At 37.5% G+C, this 20,791-nt stretch overlaps 1 protein-coding gene across 1 annotated transcript; it reads right to left on the reverse strand.

The window, feature by feature from the left end:
• Positions 1–2,274: 2,274 nt before the first annotated feature.
• LOC127633449 (DNA cross-link repair 1A protein-like) lies at positions 2,275–18,333 on the reverse strand. Its single transcript, XM_052112548.1, has 9 exons — positions 17,698–18,333; positions 14,797–16,239; positions 12,398–12,531; positions 12,072–12,190; positions 11,606–11,749; positions 10,809–10,954; positions 8,654–8,808; positions 7,714–7,852; positions 2,275–2,871 (listed from the first exon to the last, which is right to left on the reverse strand). The coding sequence occupies exons 1-9, from the start codon at positions 18,173–18,175 to the stop codon at positions 2,696–2,698; spliced, it is 2,934 nt and encodes a 977-aa protein (XP_051968508.1). The 5' UTR covers positions 18,176–18,333; the 3' UTR covers positions 2,275–2,695.
• Between the last annotated feature and the right edge of the window lie 2,458 nt (positions 18,334–20,791).

Genomic DNA, 20,791 nt, shown 5'->3' on the forward strand with positions numbered 1-20,791 from the left:
GCTCTTCAATAACCTGATCATTTGTGTCTGTTGTTGTTCTTCCCCATAAAGTATTATGGGCATTAAAATCCCCAACACCATATCACCCTTTCACCACTTAGACCTTTTATTTCTTCTATACTCTCCTGTATTAACCCATTACATAGATTATAATAGTTTATTATGACATAATTCTTCATTTCATTCCATATGTCTACTATATATTCCATTGTAACCCCTTTCTCCAAAATTCTATAAGGCATTCAAAAATGTGACACACCCTCCAACTTTACCTTCCTCCCCATCTCTTCTCACACTTATATATAATTTTAAAGCAAAATGTAATCTAGAATTCAGCCATGACTCTTGAATGCATATTACGTCTGGCTTTTCTTTCATTTGGTTTATGTAACCTTTAAATTCTTGACCATTGGCGCAAAGGCTACTGGCATTCCATTGTAAGACAATTAACATAAACAATACTAACCAACCCAAGTCTCCTGACATGACTGAGATTCTGTATTAAGACTTTCCCTTATATCTTCCCATTTCAATACTTTTATCTCTAGATATCTCTACAGCTTTAACAATTATTTGAATCTTTTCTGTTCTTCTTTCCATTTGTGCAGTAGCCCACAGTTAATCACTTCTACCATGAAGAGCACAACATTTTTCTTGTTTACTATCATTGTGTCTTCTGATAATCTACCCTCTACAAATACCTGTTCCTTCAGTCCCTTTACCATACTCCATTCTTTTCCACTCTGCTTATTCCTAGTATTTACTACTTTCACTGCTTCAGCATACGATAGGTTATTTTAAATGTTTTCCTGTTGTACTTCCATTGCCTTTTTACTCCCCTTACAACCCCCCGTATGCCACATTATGACAACCTCCGCAATTGCAATATTTCAATCCTACTCCTTCCTCACACTTCCCAAACTCATGCTCCCCTCCACATTGTGCACATCGTGAACAGACGGGTGCGCACTCTTGAGCCACGCTGGGGCAAGATGTGTTGTGTGGCCTCAGTCTGTTGCCTCACCGCCGAGAATTGCTGGGCGAGTTCCTCGACGGCATCGACGAAGAGGCCGGCCTTGGGATGTCAGGTCATTAAGGAAGCGTGCCTTGTCTGCCTCCCTCATCTCAGCCAGGTTCAGCCATAGGTGGCGCTCCTGGACCGCGAGTGTTGACATCGTCTGCCCGATAGCTCGCGCTGTGACCTTCGTCGCTCGGTTGCCGAGTGCAGTTCTTGCAGCACACATTGGGATCAGAACTATCTTTGTGCAGATATTTTAGCGCCTGGGCCTGATGGACTTGTAGAAGGGCCATGGCGTGCAAGGCAGAGGCGGCCTGACCAGCAGCGCTGTTGACTTTCGTCGCCAGAAACGACGTCGTCCTACAGGCTCGGGAAGGGAGCGCCGGCCGATTCCGCCAAGTGGCGGCGCTCAGAGGGCAGAGGTTTGCCGCAATCGCCTATTCCACCTGGGGAATCGTGGCATAACCCTCGGCATCCCACCGTCGAGGGTGGGCTGACGGGATCTTGTCATCGCAATTTTTCGCTCTCCCGCGTTTCACGCTCGAAACCAAATGCGTCATCCGCAAGCTTCCGGCGTAAAGCGCCAATTTCATACTGCTGAAAAAGTTACATTTAAGTGTTTAATTTGATTGAACAGGGCTGTCTGGTCCAACTGAACCCCATGAATGCAGTTTAATAGATTTGGGGATTTAGTAACTAAGGGGGCAAATTTTCACACAGGAGTATTGGATAACTTTTTTACTTTAATAAATAACATTACCATGCATTTTGAGTTTACTCTGATTGCCTTTATGTTAGATTTAGTTTGAAGTTTTGAAACAATTTAGAGATGTACACAAAAGCAGAAGAAATCAAATACGTTTTCACAGCACTATAGTCTCCCAATAAGGATAGGGAAAACAATAAGGTTATAAAGATAAACACTATACCTTAATTAAATGGAACTATCAAAAATGTTCATGTATGTATTGTATTGCTGTTTACCTCTATATGAGTAATACTATTCATTCAGTATATCTAACAATGAGGTAGTAGACAAATTACTTAGACAAAGACAACAGCACCTACTGTAATTAATCAAAGCCTAACAGACAGCCTGCCAAAGGACTGTTGAACGTGTACTGAATACCTTGCCTCATCATCTCATCCAATTACTGGAAAATGTATGATCTTGTATTTGCGCAGATGCAGCCAGCAAACATCATTCAGACAGCAAAACATGAATAAAATAACCAATGAAAACAAGTGTGTGGATTGGAGAGAATTTATTAACTTTATTTGCTTTTTAATAATATTTTAAAACAGTAATTAAACTGAGAAAAACCCCACCTAACACAAGAGGACAAAAAGTATGTGGTCCATTCCAGTTTTAGCCACCGGAAAGTTAGAAAACAGGCAGGGGAACCATTAGTAAATGGCAACACTATAAACCGTAATACAAACAACACTTCTAAAGAAGGTTGGAAGTAAAGCACAATATCCTCCTCATCATCCTTACAATGTGAGAAGAGGGGCAAACACTCTTTGTGAGCTGAACTTTCCACCAAGTAATACTGGTCAAATCACATACCTACTTTCAAGGTTTGAAGGTACTGTTTGACTGCTTCAATGCAATGGTTTGATTGTGCATGTCAGTTTTCTCTACTGCTTTGTTCCAGAGATTGGGTTTCTCAGGCCCTAATTTGTTGAGTTGAGGTTTGTAGGTGCTGTCTGCCAATCATGGAAGTAGCTCTCCATGGCCTTCCTGCTTTTCCAACTGCCGACGTTTACAGTGGGGATGATCTTTCTCGGTTGCAGCCACTGCACAAAACGCTTCATCTCCAGATAACTGCTGTGCTCGCTGTAAGGGATACCTGCAACAGATAAGTGAAGAATTGGAGCTCACAAAACCTTTGAGATGGTGGAAAAATCCATTTAAAATTTAAAAATGTATACTTTACATAGTGCTTAACATAGTAGACAAGAATACCCTGACCTTCTTGCCACTGACAAAAATTGCCATTTAATTTTTGCTTCTTTTTTTTTTAAGATTTCCCTACTGTCTGTGGGACATCAATAATTTCAGCTTCCTATAAGTCAAGTCAATTGTCTATACTGTCGATGAGTCATCATTGTGTAATTAGATAAAATACGAGTGTGAATTGTGTTTAAAAACAAGTAATTAAATAATAATTGTATTTTTAACCCCAGTGAGCAAGACGAAGGCGACTGTGGCAAGGAACACAAAACTTCATAAGATGTTGGTTAATGGAGAAAAATAACCTTAGGAGAAACCAGATTCACTGTGGGGGCAAGTTCCCCTCTGGCTAACATCATGAATATAATGCCAATATTACTCATGTATAGTGCAAGTCATGGTTTAAAATGTGTTAAGGGTCAGTGTTTAAACATAGATTTTGTATGAACTGTAAGATTAATGACTAATGTCTTTGAAATCCATCCTGGATTAACTGCAGAAGTTCACATAGATGCAATTGTCCTTGTTATTTGGCTGATGAAAGCTTTTGCTGGCAATTGTTAGTGTATGTGTTCCATTTCAAGTGTCCATCAATAGACTGAGGTGATGCAGGAAGAGATCAGTGAGGTGCATCACAGTTCAACCTGGCTGGTAAATTCGGTGAGGCTCAGTGTGGTCCAAGGTTCAGACAATGGCATAACAAGTATCCCATATCTTACGGTTGGAGTTGGCATCAGTTCATCCTCTGAATAAGGGGCATGTTATTTACATTTTCGCTCCCTACTTACAATGTTAGTCAAGGTTTCCTGCTCTAAAAACAAATAAGCTTTGCATGACCACTTTCCACCTTCCCTCTGACCCTTAGTATTAAAAAGGCTGTAACTAGCTTTTTCCATCTCGGTTGCTCATTCAATTTATGCAAAAAAACATATTGCACAAAAAAAATAACAAATTAAGCTGTGTATCCATCTTGTGTGTTCAAAAGAACAAAATCGTCATTTGCGGATTTGTTGTAGGCACTGTGACTCTTATTTTATTAATAAAATACTTGCTGCTTAGAACATGCAGACAAATACTATAAAGAACTTTGTCTCATGTCTGGAAGCTACAGTGCGTCACAGTTTTAGGAGCACTATGTGTGGGCATTCCTCCATCCTTGTAACTTTACTGTGCGGATCTATAAGATATTTTTCAAAGGTGTCAATAAACCTGCTCTTCGGCACAGTTTAACAGTTTGTAATCGACTTATTTGCTCTACAAACTCTAAGCAGGCTTTGGATTTTATAGACACTGTAATTTCAGGATGACAAGAGCAACATTTCAGATGTGACAATTGGCCTGCTGGTTAGTCGAGTTATTTGGTTATTCGGTAATATTTTGATGCGCATCTTGTATTTCTAATAAATTAAATAGGATTCTATTCGGTAAATGGGTTTCCATCATAGTTTATGTGCATTTTGTATTATCGAATAAAAAATGTATTAACATTAAGTAAGCGTATGTTTTTTATGTGCATTTTGGAGATTTTATTTGCGCCTTAGTGTTTCGATCCAGCATAAAATATGTGGATGGAAACAGCTTTTGTAACTGTATCTTTAAGACTTCTTTATGTAAATTATCTGGTAATGACCTGTTATGATTTGCTAACCTCCATGTATCAGCGTAGCTCTGGATGGCCCAAACTAGTCTTGAAAAACAAATTTTTGCAGCTAAATGGACTGGATTAAACTCTTATAATAAAATAGCAAGGAATATCAGTTTCAGTGATATGCCCCATTTACACAATAATAATAAAAATGAATACAATATTTTTTTTCTCTAAGGCAAACATTTTTGTTAATTCTTAAAAAGGCATGATTCTACCGCTACATACCGTATATCATCTATATCAGTGGTTCTCAACATTTTGACTCCAAGACCCCCCATTATTGGAGAAAATATTCGAAGGCCCCCCATGTAGGATATTAGATATTTATATGATAAGTTATTTCCTTAAAACTTGTGATTCCAGAAAGGTCTAGAACAATTGATTTTTTTATCCCCCCTTTCTCCCAATTTGGAATGCCAAATTATCACTACTTGGTAGGTCCTCGTGGTGGCGTGGTTACTCACCTCAATCCAGTTGATGGAGGACAAGTCTCCGCTTCTGAGACCGTCAATCCGCGCATCTTATCACGTGGCTCGTTGTGCATGACACTGCAGAGACTCCGCATGTGGAGGCTTATGCTACTCTCTGCAATCCACACACAACTTACCACGCACCCCATTGAGAGCGAGAACCACTAATTGCGACCACGAGGAGGTAATTATGTGACTATACGCTCCCTAGCAACCAGGCTAATTTGGTTGCTTAGGAGACCTGGCTGGATTCACTCAGCATGCCCTGGATTCAAAGTCGCGACTCCAGGGGTGTTAGTCAGGGTCAATACTCGCCGAGCTACCCAGGCCCCCGAACAGTATATTCTTCATAAAAAGCCAGCTGTTGAAGGGAGTTATTACATATTTTTTGCATTTTCAGTAAGTTGAAGAATAATAATTATATGTAAATTATAATAATCTATAATTTTTAAATAATTTTAAGAGACCTTGAGGCCCCCCCTGGAAGTGTGCGGAGACCCTCTTGTGGGTGCCGACCCCCTGGTTGAGAACCACTGATCTATATATAATAAGGTCATCATTATATATAAATTAAAGGGATAGTTCACACAAAAATTATCTCATCATTTACTCACACTCAAGCTATCTCAGATGTGTATGACTTTCTTTCTTCTGCAGAACACAAATTATGATTTTTAGAATATTATTTCAGCTCTGTAGATCCATACAATACAAGTGAATCGGTGCCAAAAGTTTGACGTTCCAAAAAGCATATAAAGGCAGCATAAAAGTAATTCATACAACTCCAGTGTTTTAACCCATATCTTCATTATTGATATGATGTGTGGGTGAAAAACAGATCAATATTTAAGTCCTTTTTTGCAAAAAATGTTCCTCCATGCCCAGTAGGTGGCAATATGCATGAAGAAGGTGAATCACCAAAAACACAAGAAGTGCAAGTTTAAGTTAAGATTGTCTGAGCAGGGAGGAGAAAAAATACTGATCTGTTTCTCACCCAAACCTATCATATCACTTCGAAAGAAATGGATTTATCCACTCGAGTCTGATGGATTACTTTTATGCTGCCTTATGTGATATTTGGAGCTTAAAGGTTTTGGCCCCCATTCACGTGTATGGACCAAAAGAGCTGAGAAATTATTATAAAATCTTCTTTTGAGTTCAGCAGATGAAAGAAAATTATACATATCTGGGAAGGCATAACAGTGAGTAAATGATGAGAGAAAATTTATTTTTGGGTGAACTATTCCTTTAAGACTAATTGTGTCTTTATGTAAAGACCTAAAGAAACAAGCATAAATTCAAATTAATTCCGGTGTTGGATGTCTCTGTTTCTAGCGGAGCCTGTAAAATGAAATGCATCTACTGCTTGAGGCAGCACCTGGCTCTGTTGCAGGCTGCTGCTATTCTGAAAAGAAAATCCTGGGCTTGCAAAACCTGATATCTTGAGTGTTTCTCTGGGTCAAATCACATCTGCTGATTCTGTTAATGCAGGGCATGCTGATCTGTGCCTAAAACGACATTCAGCATTTGTAACAACTCCAGGATGGGGAAGAAAAATCAATACAATGTAATTACATTCCACATACAGAAATGTTTGAAGGAAGCTATTCTGTATAATCTTGTCAGTTAGTCGAACAGAATTACAAGGCTATGTTGTGTCTATGCTGGAATGCATTCTAATGGAAAGTGATTCTCCTTAATACCTTATTAAAGAAGAGTTAGTGTGACAGATATTAATAAAATATAACACGCTTTCTGCATTTTGTGTTATTGGAATAAGCCTACCATTAGGTCAAATGGAACAAACCTATTAAACTGCCATATAACTGTCCATAGATGCGAACAAATGGCGCACAACCATAATGTGCTTTTAAAAGTCCTATTTCCATTTTGATTTAAGAGCAGGACAAAAATAAGCAGCATTTTACCCAAGTGATCTTGAAGTCACCAGACAAAACAGAGTGTATTGTTGTACTCCTATGAAATTACAATGCAAATACGGTAATTCAGAAACAACATAATTTGGTGTACATCCACTTCACTTGATTATTGTTTATGTTATTTGGATTGGCAATCCAAGTCTAGTATTAAAGTGAAAATGTTGACCCACTTTCATCTTCTGCAAAGGCCACTCTAATAAAAATATAAGAAGCACTGTAAATGTGGCCCTACAGTACATGTAAGCTCTTGTCTTATTTGCTGCAGTCTTTTACATATAAACAGCAACATTCTTGACTTTATTCTCTAGTGTTCCTAATACTCTTTTAACAATTCATTTCTATGACATTTCCAGTCATTAGTGATTGCAATCACAAATTGCAATTTGTAGCTAAATAAATTGTGTAGAATAGAGTATAACTATGAAATGTTATATATTAACTGTAGAAATTTCCATTACTTTTTTAGAATCTTTTATTAATTTTAAGGCCTGGAAATCACAATTTAAAAATTCCCTGATACTTACAGGTTTCCCATGACCTTGGGGCCCCTATCTCTACCTTGGCCTTTACTACCATACTCAAACTATTTCAATAACTGCACTTGAAAACACAAACTATGAAGACTCACGTTATGAGATGAGTACAACAAAAATAATTTATACATACAGACTGAGACATACCATAAATACTGATGTTTCCTTGAGTCTGAGGCTGAATGTCTTCCACGTTCACAGTTTGGTTGAAGGTCCAGCCCGTGGGCTTGAAGGCCACAATCTGGTCATATTTTCTTGAGAACTTATTCAAGTGTGTCCGCAAGTTCTGTGCAGTTAAGAATGAATAATTGTGAAAACTTGAATTGAGAGGATGAAAAATTTCTTTAAACTTGTATTTCTTGTAAATATTTAGGCTGATTGGGATAAAGACTTTGGATAAAAAAGTGTCTATGAAAGTATTACATTTAAAATGCAAAAGTATATGGCAAAAACGTATAGGGCTATCAGACTCAAATGACGCCACATTGTAATCACAAAGTCTTTTAGTTTCTTTCAATTTACATAATTACTTTTTAATGCCACTGCAAAAGAAAACATGGTGCAATCAACAATTAACCCTGCCTTGCAAATTTTGGACATTTAAATGCATTCATAACTTGGAACAGCTCCAAAATTGCTACGAATCAACATCTACACTGGCACGGGTGAGAAAATTAGCTTATAATGGTTTGGGGCACATCATTTGACTAATCTTTATTATCCGCAACTGTCTCATTATAAATAACTTTTAGTTGGACTCAATCAGTGCTACTGCTGCCAGAATTGCTGCGCTGGCACTTGGTCACCGTAATTAGAATCTTAATTTTTTCCTCCTGCATTAGCATAAATGCTCGGTCAAGGAGAATAAAAGATAACCCTGAACACCACATGAATTTTAAAATTCAAATTGAATTATCCAAGTAAACATAGCCTTATTAATTGTGTTTAGCAAAATCAGCTCTTTTTGTTCACTTATTAACTGAAACAGCAAAGCAGCACAATAGTAGGTGATTAAAAATGCATTTCATGATCTGTAATTGACCAATATGATAAATAAGTTGTGGAATTGTTAATGTAGTGGACTTACTTTGAAATTGAGCTGCATCATAGGAAGCACATGCACCTGGGCTGTCAGCCAGTCTGTAGTGATGCGCTGGTTAACCTGCTTGGACTCCAGGCAGCACATGGTGTTATACTTATCCCTGGACAAACACACCTTAGAGCCCAACACCTCTGATACAGCTAGAGCAACAGGTGGGACAGGTATAAATGTTTATATCCATCTTCAGCGGCCTCAAAATGTATTTGAACACATAAGTGACAGTTAAAATGTATTAATGGCATTGCAAAATATCAAAGCCAAGTGCATTTGCAACCAAATGATGCTAGAGCTTTTCTCATATCCAACTTCACTGTTGCAAGTTTTTGCAATTATTAAACAACCAACTGGTGTCAAATAGATTTTTGAAGTCTTCTCTTTTGTCTTAATTTTGAACATGATATTAATTGTTTTAATTTGAAACCTAACAAACTTTTGTTTTAAATTAATAGTTCGCCCAAAACTTACTTTCTTCTGCAGAACACAATTGAAGATTTTTAGAAGAATCTCTCAACTCTGTAGGTCCATTCAATGCAAGTGAATGGTGTCCAGAAATTTGAAGCTCCAAAAAACACATAAAGGCAACATAAAAACAATCCATACAACTCCAATGGTTTAATCCATATCTTCAGAAGCAATACAATAGGTGTGGGTGGCAACCAGTTCAATATGACTTAATTATTGATCTGTTTCATACACACACCTATTATAACGCTTCTGAAGGTCTATTATTTTTTGTAAGCTATTCCTTTCAAATTAGGGCTGTCGATTTAAAGCGTTAATTCATTGTGATAAATGTTATTAAGAATAACACGTAAAAAAAATTAACACAATTAATCGCAATGCCCCCTGACCGTAATGAGGAAGATTCCTGAGGAATGCAAGCTTGTAGTACCACCGGTTTACTCCAGGGGACAGTAAGCGAAACTTCAGCTGTATGGGCAATGCGCAGTTTATACAGTGAATAAAACAACCCTTCAGCTGACAGCACAACAAAACATGTATTATGTTCTTGCGTTCAAAACTCTTGATGGAGCACAAATTCGAACAAAGGGATCTCGAAATGTGTTCTTCTAAGTATCAAACTATATTTAACTTGACACGGTGACCTAAAAGTTTTATGTTTATGACACAACGCATCCGAGACGCTACACAAGCAACTGTCTGACACGGGTGTACACTGACAGGTCTTTAAATTAGCCCTCATAATAAATCTCAAACTGATTGACAAATTCACTTGCAAAATGAATTGATGTGAACTGTGTGCCAATGATTGGTTTATGTTCAATAATATGGTAGTAAACAATACATTGTATTCTAAAGACGCTTTTTGTATTGTCTTATCAATGATTAACTCTTCTGCAACAAGAATGTAATGCATTTTAATTATATGAATATGTTTTATTATATATTATAAAATTATACATATATGCAATTTTTAAATATAAATAAGATAAATATGTATAATTTTTTCATCATTATATATTGAATTATTGTTATATGAGGTGCTTTCTTAGCAAATATGCGATTAATTAATCGGGACACCGTGTAATTAATTCGATTAAAAAAATGAATCGATTGACAGCCCTATTTCAAATGTTTTGTTTGAAATGTGTGCTTGTACTGTCTTTCTTTAAAATAAATGCCATTTGGATTAATATTTTATTACATAATGGAAAGACATTCATTAATTTTTAAGTGTTGCTTAAAGTGTCCAAATACTTTTACAGGCCCACTGTACTGTTTTTACACCAGAAAGAAAGTAAATAGTTCTATTGGGACATGGAAAGAAGTTTTATTCCAGTTAGACAGTACATAGGTTTATTCCATAATTTTTCCTTAGTGGTAAACTGATAACAGCCCACAGAGGCCCAATGTGTGACAAGAGCTTTAAAAGTAAATGAGTGTAGGACACCAAGTCATGGATGGACATAATAAAACCAATAGGAAATGAATCAGACATTGAACAATGTTAGGACAGCAAGGGTTATCAGCAAAACTCTTCTATAATCTCTTTTATTAAATATTCATGAATATGACAGTCATGATTTATAGAAGAGCGAACAATCTATACTTTCAAGTGTGGCAAAAATAACAAGGTCTTCAAGAGGTCTGCAAAAGCACGACAGTGTTGCTCACTCACCTAGAAAGACCTTCTCTTTCCCTATCGTGTAGGTGCCACACACCACAAGCGTTCGAGGGTTCAGTGTGACCTGTTCAAAGGCTACATTAACAGCAAAGGTAATGACTTCCTGTTGAGTAGGAAAGGTGTACTCTGGACTGCAATACCTATGGAAGACAGTTTTTTTTGTTGTTGTTGTTTTCCATGTTAATTACATGTACAACCTACAAAACTTTCTACGGCATACAGTGGGTATTTTTATTTTTGCATAATTTTTGTTTTGTTTTAGAAACATTTTCATAAGAAATTACTTATCAACATAATTTGAGAGGAAAAGTTGTATAGCAAAATTTCCATGACTTTAAGAATTTTCTTTGTATATTTTCCTAGAATAATTTCTTGGCCACCTTTTTGCTGTAATGACAGCATGAACTCAAGCTGGCATGGAATCCACAAGTTTGTGCAAAATCTGTTGGCCCATGTTATTCCAGCATGATTTGAGAACGTTCCAAAAAGCATTTTGTGTGCTTCAAAAGCAAGGAAATCTGACCTTATGTCCAAAGGAGTTTACATGGTCAGTGCTACATATTTGCTTAAATAGTGTAGAATAGTAAATATTTCTTCTTCATTTCACATTATTTTTAATATTTTCTTTGTTTCTCAGATTCTCATTGTGGTCTCAGACATTTGGACCCCGCTGCATCTCAAAGTGCCATGAACAATGCAATGGAGTCCAAGCACAATGTAGCTTGGTTAAATCCTCAGAGCATAACAGAAAGTGCAGTGCTTTGCTTTTTGTTTGGTGCTGGGGGACTCACGTTGTGTCCAGATAGAGGGTCTTGATCCGAAGGTCCTGCAGCTCTGGGTAGCGCTCCATGGAAGGATCAGCCCGGAAGTCACCTGTGTGGAACACCGTCTGGCCATCTGGCAGTACAAATAACAGCATGACTGCCCCAGGACAGCTAGGGGGGGAAACAGTCATGGTAATTAAGTCCTTGATTCTATTATAAAGATTCAAGCAATTATAAAACACTGAGGATGTACAGCCCAAACAAGCCATTACAAGCCTTCAAGAAAAGTTTAAACACTTTGGCTTTATGTGGTTATCAAAACATTGCTCTGTTTGTTTGAGCATACAAATAAGCTCGACACAGTCACATTAGCTCAACCAATAGTGTGAGTTTGGGGACTGAGGAAGTGTTCCAGAAACCTTATTGACATCAATCTTATTTCTGAGATTCTAATTGCATTTACTTCAACATTAAAATATTCTCAAATACTCACTGGTTGGCATCCAGAAGAGTGACCTTCACTCCTTGCACTGTACACACTGTGTTCATTGGGAGAACATGAATATAATGCTCATCCACCTTCAGCTTGCTCTTCACCAGATTGCCGGTTATCTGCCATGATTTACACCAGTAAGATTAGATATTTAGGATTCAGTCAAGCCATTCACTACAATTTAAAGCATCATATAACATATAAACACCCGTCACAAGAAAGCAAGGGTGAGTACATGAGCAAAGCATAGCTGGATGTATAACTGGCAAAATGTGCCATACAGGCATTTTCTGTAGTAAAAAATGCAATTAACTACACAGGCATACTTTGTTGCAGTAGATGGGGAAAACAGAGTCTTTCTTCAAGCCACAGTAGTGATCTGAGTGGAAGTGGGTGAGAAAGTAGGCTGTGACACCTTCAGCAAGACCATACTGAAAGGCATCCACAGCGAAAGTAGTTCCTGAAAACAGAAAAAGCATTTCAAAATCACTAAGACACTCTGGACCAAGACATTCAAGCTAAATTAATAATATTGCTTGGTGATAGACCAATTAACCGGCCAATATCTGTCTATTTTGAGATTATCAGCTGATAACCATTTCTGCTTAGCCAATTAACAGAAGACTTTCCTTCACCTTGTGTCAGTTCCAAAATCTGTACAACAGCTTTGTCGATTTAAAAAAAATAAAAAATACATTTTTAGTGAATTTTGATTAAATATAACGTAAAATAAATTAATTCTAATTTAGCAATTTTGTCTCATTTGCAGTCATTACAATATGTGGATGGGTCATTGACAAATACTGTAAGGTTGTTCAAGGTAATAGAAATGAGAAATCTTTTGAAAATACACTTTCCTTGCCTATTGAATACATGATTGTACACTTAATCATTAGTTCAATTTATTTTATTTTATTTATTTATTATTATATTTATTTAATGTTTTCATTTTTCGAGGTAAAACATTTTTCCACAAATATCATGCATTTAAGTCAAGAATGCCAAGAAGTTTTCTCTGGGTTACAACATGACCTGAAAATAATATGCCTTTTTATAAAAATGTTAAAACAATAATGATATATTGTCTCTGCAGTTACCTCACATTACATTTTTGACTTAAAGGGATAGTTCACCCAAAAATAAAATTCTCTTATTATTTAATAACGCTCATGATATCCCAGGTGTGTATGACCAGAAATTATTCAGCAGAGATGGGCCACTTCTATTCAAATGAATGGGAGAAATTGTAACGCTCAACCAAGGAGCTCTGAATACCCAACCGTCAGCGGATGTAGAAAGGAAGTCCTTATAGTTAAAAGAGCCAATCACCTTTTAGATACAGACATCACCTATCAATCAACTCTAGAACGCACATGCACATTAGCTATACAAGTTGGAAAAATTGTGTTCTTTAGCATAATATGAGGTAAAAAAGATGTTCTTTGAGTGTAATCTTGACCAACCGTTTTTGAGATTTTAGTCTTTCTCCAATCAAGTAGATTGGGCGCTGCACTGGCATTACTGGAAATAGCCTCCCGAGAGCGTTCCAAAGATGGCTGACAGTGGACTGACTTTCTAGTAAGACATTGGTGTGACTTTCTTTCTTCACCAGAACACAGTTAGTCAGCATAAACGTCATTGGTACCACTCCAGCGGTTAAATGAATGTCTTCTGAAGCGACCTGATCGCATTTGGTGCAAAACAATTTTTTAATCATAATTGTACTTTTTAACTATAATCCAATGCTTCACAATAGGGTGGAGACAAAGCGGTCTCTCGTGTGACGTATTCAAGCTGCCATGGGTACAGATGTAATCTCATGTTTTACACTCAGTTGAGACATTCAGGATGAGCACACAAATGCATTGGGAGTAAAGAAACAGATTAATACAGATCTAAACCAATACCAACCAAGGTACTGTACAGCATTCCTCCTGCTCACTAGTAAACAGCTCTGCTCTTCCGGCTGTGATTCACATGCATCAGTTCTAGCATGTTTCAAATGCCAATGCGATTACATCACACATGCATACCGCTGCTCACCAGAAGCATGATTTAAAGTAAAAAAAAGTATTATTTAAAAATATGTATCTTTTTTGCACCAAAAGTGATTGTGTCACTTTAGAACATGTTAATTTAACAGCTGGTGTTGTACCAATTATGTTTATACTGACTGTGATTTTTGAGCTTCAAAAGAGAAATCTCAATTTACTTGCATTTTCAAGGGCTTACTGAGCTAAGATATTTTTATAGTTTTCATTTTTGGGTGAACTATCCCTTAAAGCACCAGCAAAATATATATATATATATATATTTTAATTATTTTGAAGTTGAACTAAGACATTGAAATAATGCTCATCATAGAAGAGGTGTATTCAAGTAATTGTTTTGTGTGAATTGCATTTTTGTCATTTATTTTTTAATAGTTTAATATATCTGGACATAAAACTGAGCATCACATCATTGACCCCTATATCAGCACTTGAAAAACTATTAAAAAACATATTGATCATCCACTAATTATCATAATGAAAGGGAATTTATCAGCTCTTTGTTGTACTGTTGCAAACTTTTCACTTAAATAAATGAAAAATGATAAGGTACAATAAAGTTCGGCCACAGGCTGTTAAGACCTTCAATGTAGCTGTATATGCAAGCATCACAATCGAAATGAACAAAGTGGGTCAAAACAATTGTGTGCAACAGATTAAAGTGTTTCACAAACCAGGAATTTTCTTGTAGAAAGGACAGCGATTGGGCTTCTCGGGACCTCCATCTGTCGCTCTTCCCATGTTCCATCTTTTCCACCCTGCTGCCCTTCTTCCTCTCCCTCCTTCTGTTTGCGTGGGCTGAGTTGAGGCATATTCTGCAGTAGCAGAGACACTGGACACTTCAGATGGTGCTCTGTTTTTCCTAAGCCATCTACCCTGCTGCTTAGTATCTCCTGAAACCCTCGCTGTCCTCGATCCTTGCTCATCGGTCTCTTTGAATGTTGCTTTCACTTCCTCATCAACTTTTTTTTCATGCAATGGTTTCAGGCCAAAAAACACACCAATGTCAGTCTGCTTTAATCCAGAGTTGCCTGCCTTAGTCTGAGTCCTTCTAGAAGCCATGGACACTGATTTCTGAGTAGTGGATAGGGCTGTCTGAGTGGAAGACAACTCTTGGTTTAAATAAGTGGACTTAACCTCTCCACACAGTGATCCCAAACCGTTGGTGTGTGCAGGATTAGATATGTGTTCCCGAAGATGCTCTAATACCAAGCTTTGTGGTGACTGAAGCTGGGTTTTTGCAACTTTAATGTTTGTTGTGGACCTTATTCCTGTTGGTTGAGAAAGAGATCCATGTTGACATGTTCCATCAGACACACCTGTTGAACTGGAAGTGATTAGTTGATTCTCTGGTGCTAACAATGTCTGTGATTTCATACAAGTGTTTAATGAGTCTTTGAATGGCCTATAATCCTTGCTATCTTCTGACTCATATTGGTCCAGCATTTCCTTGAGCAGATCATCATCTTCATCACTGAACAATTTAAGAGAATCATCATCACTCTCAATCTCACTTTCTCCATGTAAAACAGTACTGTGAAACAGCAATTTTTTCTTCGTTCCTTGGGTTCTGCGTTCCTCGTCTACATCTGGAAGCTCGGAGAGCGGGGAGTAGGAGATATAATCATCATCATTAAATGCAGACAGCTCTTCTTTAACTTCACTAGTCTGTGTCTGAACAGTGCTGTCAACACATTGTGCTTTTACTGGAGTTGAGATCTTCATTCTGGCCTCCTGGGATGAATTCTGGGATTGAGATCTTTTGGTGGAAGGAGACCAACCTTTCTTTTTCTTGATATCATCAGAGTTAGGGGAGTGCAGGAGGAGCAGGGCATTAGTCTGAATGGGAGTTTCCTTCGGTACATCGCCAGGAGATGAACTTTTGCTGGATAAAGCGGATACATTTACAGCACTGTCCACAGAACTAGACGTGCAAGCAACATCACTAAAAGGGAGTGACTTCAGGCTAAAGTCTGAAGTACTTTTGACCGTGCAGCTTTGGGTGGGAGCAGAACCATCAATGCAGTTCAGCGCTCGACTGTGAGCGAGCAGAGAGTGGCTGTATCTCTTATAATGACTGGGGATAGAGGAGGAACACTGAAGACCATTCGGACATTCTGTAATATAAGGCACAGGATTAAGCGTAACAGGTCACCTGATGTGTAATTTAAGAAATATTCCAGGTTTAAAACTAGTTATGCACTATTAACGAGACTTGTGTCTCTGTAGTACAAAAATTGGCATTTTCCAATCAGTGGGCGTTTTCAAAACAGGATGTATATTTTTTTAACCGCTTTACACGATTTGCCTACTACATCAAGCATAGGTCTCTGCGGAACAGTAATGGGTGTTTTCAAATTAGTGGGTATTTTCAAACCGGGATGGATGCTTCAAAACTATCCAATGAAAGTAGGGAATCTCAATGTAGAAATCAGTGGGTGTTTCCAAACCAGGATGGGTGTTTCTAAACTATCCAATAAAAGTAGGGAATCTCAATGTAGAAATAAGTGGGTGTTTCCAAACCAGGATGGGCGTTTCTAAACTATCCAATAAAAGTAGGGAATCTCAATGGTTTGAAAATACCCACTGATTTGGAATAGACAATTTTTGAGATTCCCTACCTTTATTGGATTAATTTCATTTCAAAAAGGCACATCCTGGTTTGGAAACGGCCACTGATTGGAAACACACATTATTGGTCCACAGAGACCTATCCTTCCAACTGACAGCATTTGTGGCATAATGTTGATTGCCATAAAAATTATTTCAAATGTAACCAATTTTTAGAAGGTTTAAAAGCAGAAATGTGTAGCTTATAAGTTTATAAAAGACTTACTAGCTCTTATAATACTTATTATTTGAGCTGTAAAGTTGTTTAAATCATCATTTTACGGTCGTTTTTATATTTATGGCATGACCTCATCATGGCAACAAAGTTGTAAAATTGGATATTACTTTACACAGAAAAGATTAATAAGTAATTTAACACACAAAAATCATGTTAACACGTATATTGTTTACATCTTGTGGCTATACTTTTAAAACAGTAAGTATTTTAACATTTACAAATTGGCCCCATTCACTTCCATTGTAAGTGCCTCACTTGTATTGAATCTGGAATATTCCTATACTGCAAAATCACTTTCCTTACCTTTAAACCTTTTAAATTATTTTTAAATATATTTTTTAAATTGCATAAAATATTAAGACTTGTTATTAGGGAATTTAGTTTTATTCTTATTAAGTTCGTATGCAATTTTGGTGTTAAAAAATATATATTTTTAAGGACATTTCTATGGTTTTTACTGGAAAACAATACAAAAATACTGATTTACAAAATTATTTTTGTAGTGTATTAGTGCTTCTCATTCCTGCTCTTGAATAGGAGGCATTGCAGATGATATGTCATAATTTAGGACAAGGAGGACATCACTCTACTAATCTAATCTACACTTTACTAGCTGATGTGTTAAAGCAGCTGTGTTAGATAATGAAGTCATACAAAATGTGCAGTGCAGGGAGGACCTGCGGTATACTAGTTCCGATTACGTAAAACAACGAATCAAAACCATTACCTTTACAGTCTTCGCCTGGGGTATCTAAGCATTCTGCAACATGCCATTGTTGAGACTGTACCACCAAGATAGAAAATGGCATTTGACAAACAGGACAGAAGCTTGTTGACTGAGGCTCTTCTTCCTGGACATGTTGATCAGGAGTCCCATGCACATTCAGGGGTGTTGGAACAGATTCTTGCTCTAATTTTCCACTAATCTCGTGAGCATTATGATCTAAATCGGTGTGTGTTTCAGCACTGTTGACTTGCAGTTTGGGTTTTTGGGCTGATACCTCTGATTTGGCCCTCTTTCTCCTTTTTGTCCCATGTTTGCTGGCGATTTGTGATTTACTGCTTCGTCGTTTGGTCTTCTTAAGAGGTTTGTAGTCCCAAATGTCACTCTCGGAGTCGTTCTGTGACATTTGTAAACAATAACAGATTCTTTGTGTTGAATGCAGCTGTTTTGTAACATCGCGTTCATGATCCCTTAAAAGCATAAAATCCAGAGCACAGAGAAAATCGTATTACACTTAAAAACATACCGACAACTAAAAACCATCTCTAAAACGCATTTTGTCGTGGTATTTTAACAAAACCGTTCATACTATAACGAAACACAAGACCGATGCTTATCAATTGCATTACACAATTACCGCCAATGTTAAAAGAACGTGTTTGCACATTGAAGTTGGCATTTTGCATACTCTTATTCGTTTTTTGTAACATTTCATATGTCACGAGAGCCTTTTTATATACCTTTTAATAAATAAATATTTATTTTTTGTGTATTTTGAGCAATATGTTAACAAATCTCAACAAAATTTTTTAGCTGTTGTGGCTGTTTTTGTCGAATGTGCGAGCGTTAATGTGAAAGGTTATTTTCTCTGTGTTGTGAGTGGGAGTCTTGGCGTCTTGCTGTAAACTGACAGCTCTGTCTGTTTCCCATTCAGAGCCAGCTAGACTACGCTTTAGACTAGAGGACGCTACGACTCAAGAAGAGAAGGATAATCTCGTACAGCAGTATATGAACAAAATGGACGAGAAGGAGGATTTAAATATCCCTGATTTCGAAGATACTACGAGTGTGAATGTAGTCAATGGTGGTGTGTAAAGGGAGTTCATCTGATCTCTGGCATTACAATGTGAGAATAATCCATAATCGATTAGCGACTTTCATCATGGAACATGTAAATGGTCTGCACTTATATAGCGCTTTTTTAACCTTGGTGGTTTTTAAAGTGCTTTACACTGTGACGCATCTACACACACACACACACACACACACACACACACACACACACACACACACACACACACACACACACACACACACCAATGACGGCAGTGCTGCCATGGAAGGCGCCAACCCACTCTACCACCTGATGTTATAGTTGCTGTAAGTAATCTTAATTCTTATAAACCCAACTGTTGTTTAACCTCTTGGTTATGTAGAAGTCTAACCCTTTGTTATTGTTACTCTGTAGGACTGGAAAGGCAGAAAACTGATGGGCCCCTGTCACTCAGGAAGGAGCTGTCTGGCAAAGTGGTGGTGCTTGACTTCTTCATCTACTGCTACATAAATTGCATGCACATACTTCCTGATCTACACCAGCTGGAGAAGAGTTACACCATAGATGCTACATGCACATACATACAAAGCTGATAAGAACAGGTACTCATACATTTGGGCTTAAGCAGCTTTGGACGATTCAGGGTTATTTACCAGTGTATCCCTCCACATACTAAACGATAAAGTAGCTGCCAGTTAGAAATTTCTAATAGAATTCTTTATTACTTTTAGCTTATGGTCATTACAATATTTATTACATCTATTACATGCTGTTTATTTACCATTGCCAAAAGTTTTTTTTTTTCTTTTATGTTTGTTGCTAGAGAACAATGTTCAAGATTACAGCGCAGAAAGATCAGAGCTGTTGTCCACATCACTGTTGTTCTGTTGCGCTGTTCACTAGAGATGATGAGAGGGCGTAACCTTTGTCATTAAGTCTTGCGGTGCGGATGGAATCAATCCGACGTAAACTAATTGTTAGTAAGGCAGCTAGCATTAGCAAGTTCATCCAGTCTGACCCTACGTTACCAATGGCGCGTTGTGAGCGAAGCTGTGAGCGTTTTCAATTAATTCCTATGAAAGCCAAGCGTCATGCTCGCAAGGTGGATCGTAGGATTGGCAGCGGTGCGGAGCAAGCTCTCTCCTAGCGCTGTGAGCGCCTTTGAGCGGATTTCGTCTGCCCCCGTGGAAACGCAGCCTGAGAAAACCGAACTGCTTGTGTTTTAGCGACACGTAGTAAATATTGAAAATTCCTCAAAAGCTTATCGTGGATTTTCTTTATCGTGATAAATATCGATATCGTTTTATCGCCCAGCCCTGCTAACTAGATAGAAGAACTGTGGTGAAATCTCCAAGAAGCTTGGAACATCCTATCTGCCAACAACCAAGAAAAACTGTGTCCAGGTGTACTTGAGTGATAAATGAAAACTATTTATGCCATTATTTTTGAAAACATCTTCACTATGCAACATTTTTCACAAGTGCCTAAAATTTTTGCACAGTACTGTATAGTATGTTTAATGTGTGTACACTAATGTTAGTCAATAAACAATTTATCACAATATTATGAAGCACAGACTTTATTCACACCATTAGATTTGATTCATGAATCGATTTGTGGATAAAAAAATATTTAAATGTCCACGAAAGTCAAATTTGGCAATAATTGCAATGACTACAACATGTTTCCTGGGGTGTGGATCAAAAGCAATTTGATGTTTTTCTAGATATTGTTTCATGAGTGTTTTTTCATTCACCGCCATTGCTTTCTCCCGCTGATGGGCACATATATAGCGACTCAAGGGGAAGAAGTGATGTCACTGAAAAAATTAAATTATAAGTCAGAGGTTCTCTTTCTAGAGAGAATTTGATTGGACAAAAAATTGTGTACGCCCATGAGGGCAAGATGGGTCATCAGTATTTTCATTCAGTTTTCCCAAAAGATACAGCTTGTAAATTCTCAATGCATATATCTGATAAAAATCAACTGGCTGGTGTTTTTACGGACATTTTCAATCTGTCCCTCTCCCTGTCTGTAGTCCCC

Source organism: Xyrauchen texanus, chromosome 40 (assembly GCF_025860055.1).
Source record: "Xyrauchen texanus isolate HMW12.3.18 chromosome 40, RBS_HiC_50CHRs, whole genome shotgun sequence".
Lineage (NCBI taxonomy): Eukaryota > Metazoa > Chordata > Actinopteri > Cypriniformes > Catostomidae > Xyrauchen > Xyrauchen texanus.